The sequence below is a fragment of the Hippopotamus amphibius genome, chromosome 11, assembly GCF_030028045.1.
Source record: "Hippopotamus amphibius kiboko isolate mHipAmp2 chromosome 11, mHipAmp2.hap2, whole genome shotgun sequence".
Classification (NCBI taxonomy): Eukaryota; Metazoa; Chordata; class Mammalia; order Artiodactyla; family Hippopotamidae; genus Hippopotamus; species Hippopotamus amphibius.
Window position 1 is genome coordinate 94732250 of NC_080196.1, and position 3787 is coordinate 94736036.

The following is a 3787-nucleotide window of genomic DNA, read 5'->3' on the forward strand; positions in this document are numbered from 1 at the left end:
GGGAGGCTAGAGGGCATTTCACCTGCCCTCTTGGCCAGGGAGGCCGACTGGGCTCCTGGGCCTGGTCCTTCACTCTCTGGGCCGCCACCAGCTACTTGGGACCTAGGAGAGTGAGGGGTAGGGGAGAGGGAGAGAAGCAGACAGGGACCCTAGGAGACTGGGAGATCTGGAGAAGTGCTGCAGGCATTACCCTGGCCCAATTGGCCCCGGGAAGACTGTTGGGCATCAGAGTCTGGTCTCCTGACTTTCAGTGACCCCTACAGCTGTGAGGGTCCTAGGGGAATAGGAGAGAGGGGGTAAGAAAGAAGAGAACCCCAGGGGGAGGGACCCTCTGAGACTGGAGGACTAGGGGAAGTGCCAAGCATTTCTCCTACCAACTCGGGTCCAGGAAGCCTGCTGGGTACCTTGACCCACTGGGTCCTTTGCTCCCAGGACCAGAGGCATTCCTGGGCCCCTCTGACTCATTGGGCCTAAGCCCCATTCCCCACCACCCCCAGGGCCTTTTCTAAGCATAGTCCCTGCCCATTGCCTAACTGCCCCCGCCCCCACCCTAGCCCCTGTCTAAGCCACGTCCCCACAGCCAAGGCCTTTTCTGGCTTTTTTTTTTTTCTTTTTTACTTTTTCTTTTTTTTTCCTTCCCACCTCCTCACTTAGGCTATTGCAGTTGTTTTACCTTCCAGTTGTTGCTCCATCTTTTTTTTTTTTTTTTTACTTGTACAAAAGTTGAAAAGTATTTTTATTGCAGACATTTTCACATACAATGTTAGTGAAATTGATTTCCCTTCCCTCCCACGATGAAGCCACATTCCTATCTTGTAAAAACATTCAAGTTACACCCTAGACGTTTTCACGTTACTCTCTTTTTTAGTACCTGGGGGTTTGCTTTGGCTAGGTTCTCTATTTTAACCCACGCTTCTTCTCGTTCTTTCATTTTTAGCTTCTCTTTCAGTTTCTCTGCTTTAAATTGCTGGGTGCAGTCATCAAAGAGTTTTTGGTTCATCTCCATGAAGAGTTTCAGCGCGTTGTATATCAAGCCGTGTATTGTCTTGTTCCAGTGGGTCTTTGAGTTGCGGTATAAGGATGGAAACATGATGGGCAGGATCTTCGCTGCATTGTCACTGATCAGACTCATGATGTATTCGTTGTTCCAGTAATACAGCGCTCGCTCTGCCACCTGGAAGTGGGGGCTGGAGACACACTTGGCTAACTGCCGGAAGAGAGGCTCCATGACCTTCACAAACTCTGACGGTTCAATGACGTCTAGAATCTCTTCTAATTCATTTAAGAACATGACTTCTTTTGGACTGTGAGTCTTCGGCCAGTACTTGAGGAGAGCCATTACCACCGGTTCAGTGAGGGTGCTGTCCTTTTCTAAGAACTGCACTACACAGTACGCCAGCTGAGGATGATAGACGCTCAGAGACTTCACTTTGTGCAAAGGTAATAACACCTTCAATAAGAAAATCTTGTGCTCTTCTTTTAGTGGTAAGGCAAATCCATTAATTATACTTCCCAATATTTCCAGTAATTCTGCTATGCCATTGTGATGCTCTGTTTCATAAATAAATCTATAAAATATATTATTTATCTGTTTTCTGATGTAAGCTCTTAAGCCTAAGAATTTTCCATAGATTCTGTGAAGGGTAGTTTTAAGAAAATCTCTCTCGCGAGGATCTTCACTGTCAAAGAGCTCTAAAAGCTGCAATACAAACTTCTGATCAATATATTTCTTCGCTATATTAGGCTGGAAATCTGGAGACTCTAAAAATCTTAAGAAAAACTCATAAACAAGCTGTAGGTGAGGCCAGGCTGCTTCTAATGTCGGCTCGTCTTCCTCTGGGTCAAATTCTGCTCCCGTAGGGTTGGAGGAGGGTGGTAATGTTCGAAACATGTTAACTGCAAACATATGGACTACTTCTGGGTAAATAGGCTCCGTGATCACATTCCGATTATGGGTGATATATTCTACCATTTCACTTAAAGCAGCTCGTTTTACTTCCTTCCACTTTAGGTCACTTAGTGGATCGGAAACAAAGTCAAAGAGGACACAACACTGACGTAACTTCTGGATAAAAAGCTTCTCTTGATCAGCAGGAGGAACATCTTTTAAAGATGGTAGTTTTTGAAGTTCTCTATTATTGCTGGCGCTAAATCTGCAAGAATTTTGCCGTTTGTCTTTCTTCACTATGGGCTGAGGGGCTGGCACTTTAATTTTACTAGATACTGCAGACGGGGCAGCAACAAGGCTGTTTTTCCTGCTGGAAATCTCTGATTCTAATATGTCTTGTCCTTCTTTGGAACTTTTTCCACTTTTCCCTGCTTTTGGTGATTCTTTCTCCTTCTTGTTTTTATTCGGCATGGCTGGTGCGGCCCGCCGCCGCCGCCGCCTGCCCCCCGCAGCAGCAGCGCCCCTGCCCCGGCCGTCGCGCCCTCCCCCGCGGCCGCCGCCGCCGCCGCCGCCGCCGCCGCCACCCGGGGACTGAGTCGTTCGCTCGCTCGCGGTTCCCCGTTCCCAGGCTCCCAGAGGCTGCGGCAGCCGCGGCGGCGGCGGCGACAGCGGCGGCGTCTCTCCCGCTCCATCTTTTTTCTTAATTTTTTCTAACACATCTGTTAGTTTCCTATTATCATATTTTTTATCTTGCTATTGTCTGCTGCTATCTTACTTTTTTTTTTAATTTTTTTTCATTTTCCCTGCTCCACACAGCTTGTGGGATCTTGATTCACAAGACCAGGGTCAGGCCTGAGGTCCTGAGGTGGGAGCTCTGAGTCCAAAACATTGGACTAACAGGGAAACCCAGTTCCCAGGGAATATTCTTCACAGTGAAGTCTCCCAGAGATTCTCAACTCAACACCAAAACCCGGCTATACTCAACAGCCTACAAACTCCAGTGCCTGAAACCTCAGGCCAAACACTCAGTGGGTCAGGAACACAATCCCACCCATTCAAAGTGGGGGGGAAATGAGATGACAAAAAATTATGTCACAGATGAAAAAACAAGGTAAAAATACACAAGACCAAATAAATGAAGAGGAAATAGGAAAAATGCCTGAAAAAGAATTCAGAGTAATGATGGTAAAGATGATCCAAAATCTTGACAACAAAATACAGAAAATACTAGAAACAATAAGGACTCAGAAGAACTAAAGAGCAAACAAACAGTAATAGATAACAAAATAACCAAAATTAAAAATACTCTAGATGGTATAAACAGCAGAATAACTGAGGCAAAAGAACAAATAAGTGAGTTGGAAGATAGAATGGGGGAAATAACTGCCACAGAGCAGGAAAAAGAAAAAAGAATAAAAAGAATGGAAGACAGTGTCAGAGATCTTGGTGACAACATTAAGCACACCAACATTCGAATCATAGGCATCCCAGAAGAAGAAGAAAACAAGAAAGGGTCTCAAAAAATATTTGAAGAGGTTATAGTGGAAAACTTTCCCAACATGGAAAAGGAAATAATTAATCAAGTACAAGAAGCACAGAGAGTCCCATTCAAAATAAACTCAAGGAGAAATACACCAAGACACATATTAATCAAACTAACAAAAACTAAACACAAAGAAAAAATGTTAAAAGCAGCAAGAGAAAAGCAACAAAAAACATCTAAGGGAAAACCCATAAGGATAACAGCTGATCTTTCTTCAGAAACTCTGCAGGCCAGAAGGGAGTGGCAGGATATACTGAAAGTCCTGAGAGAGAAAAACCTACAGCCAAGAATACTCTACCCAGCAAGAATCTCATTCAGATTTGAGGGAGAAATCAAAAGCTTTACAAACAAGCAGA

General features: G+C 44.8%; 1 protein-coding gene across 1 annotated transcript; it reads right to left on the reverse strand.

The window, feature by feature from the left end:
- Positions 1-719: 719 nt before the first annotated feature.
- LOC130832019 (serine/threonine-protein phosphatase 2A 56 kDa regulatory subunit gamma isoform-like) lies at positions 720-2426 on the reverse strand. Its single transcript, XM_057700547.1, has one exon. The coding sequence runs from the start codon at positions 2357-2359 to the stop codon at positions 848-850; it is 1512 nt and encodes a 503-aa protein (XP_057556530.1). The 5' UTR covers positions 2360-2426; the 3' UTR covers positions 720-847.
- Between the last annotated feature and the right edge of the window lie 1361 nt (positions 2427-3787).

Excerpts from the sequence above, each read along its gene's own strand:
- LOC130832019 (XM_057700547.1), bottom strand. The coding sequence starts at position 2,359 with ATGCCGAATAAAAACAAGAAGGAGAAAGAATCACCAAAAGCAGGGAAA.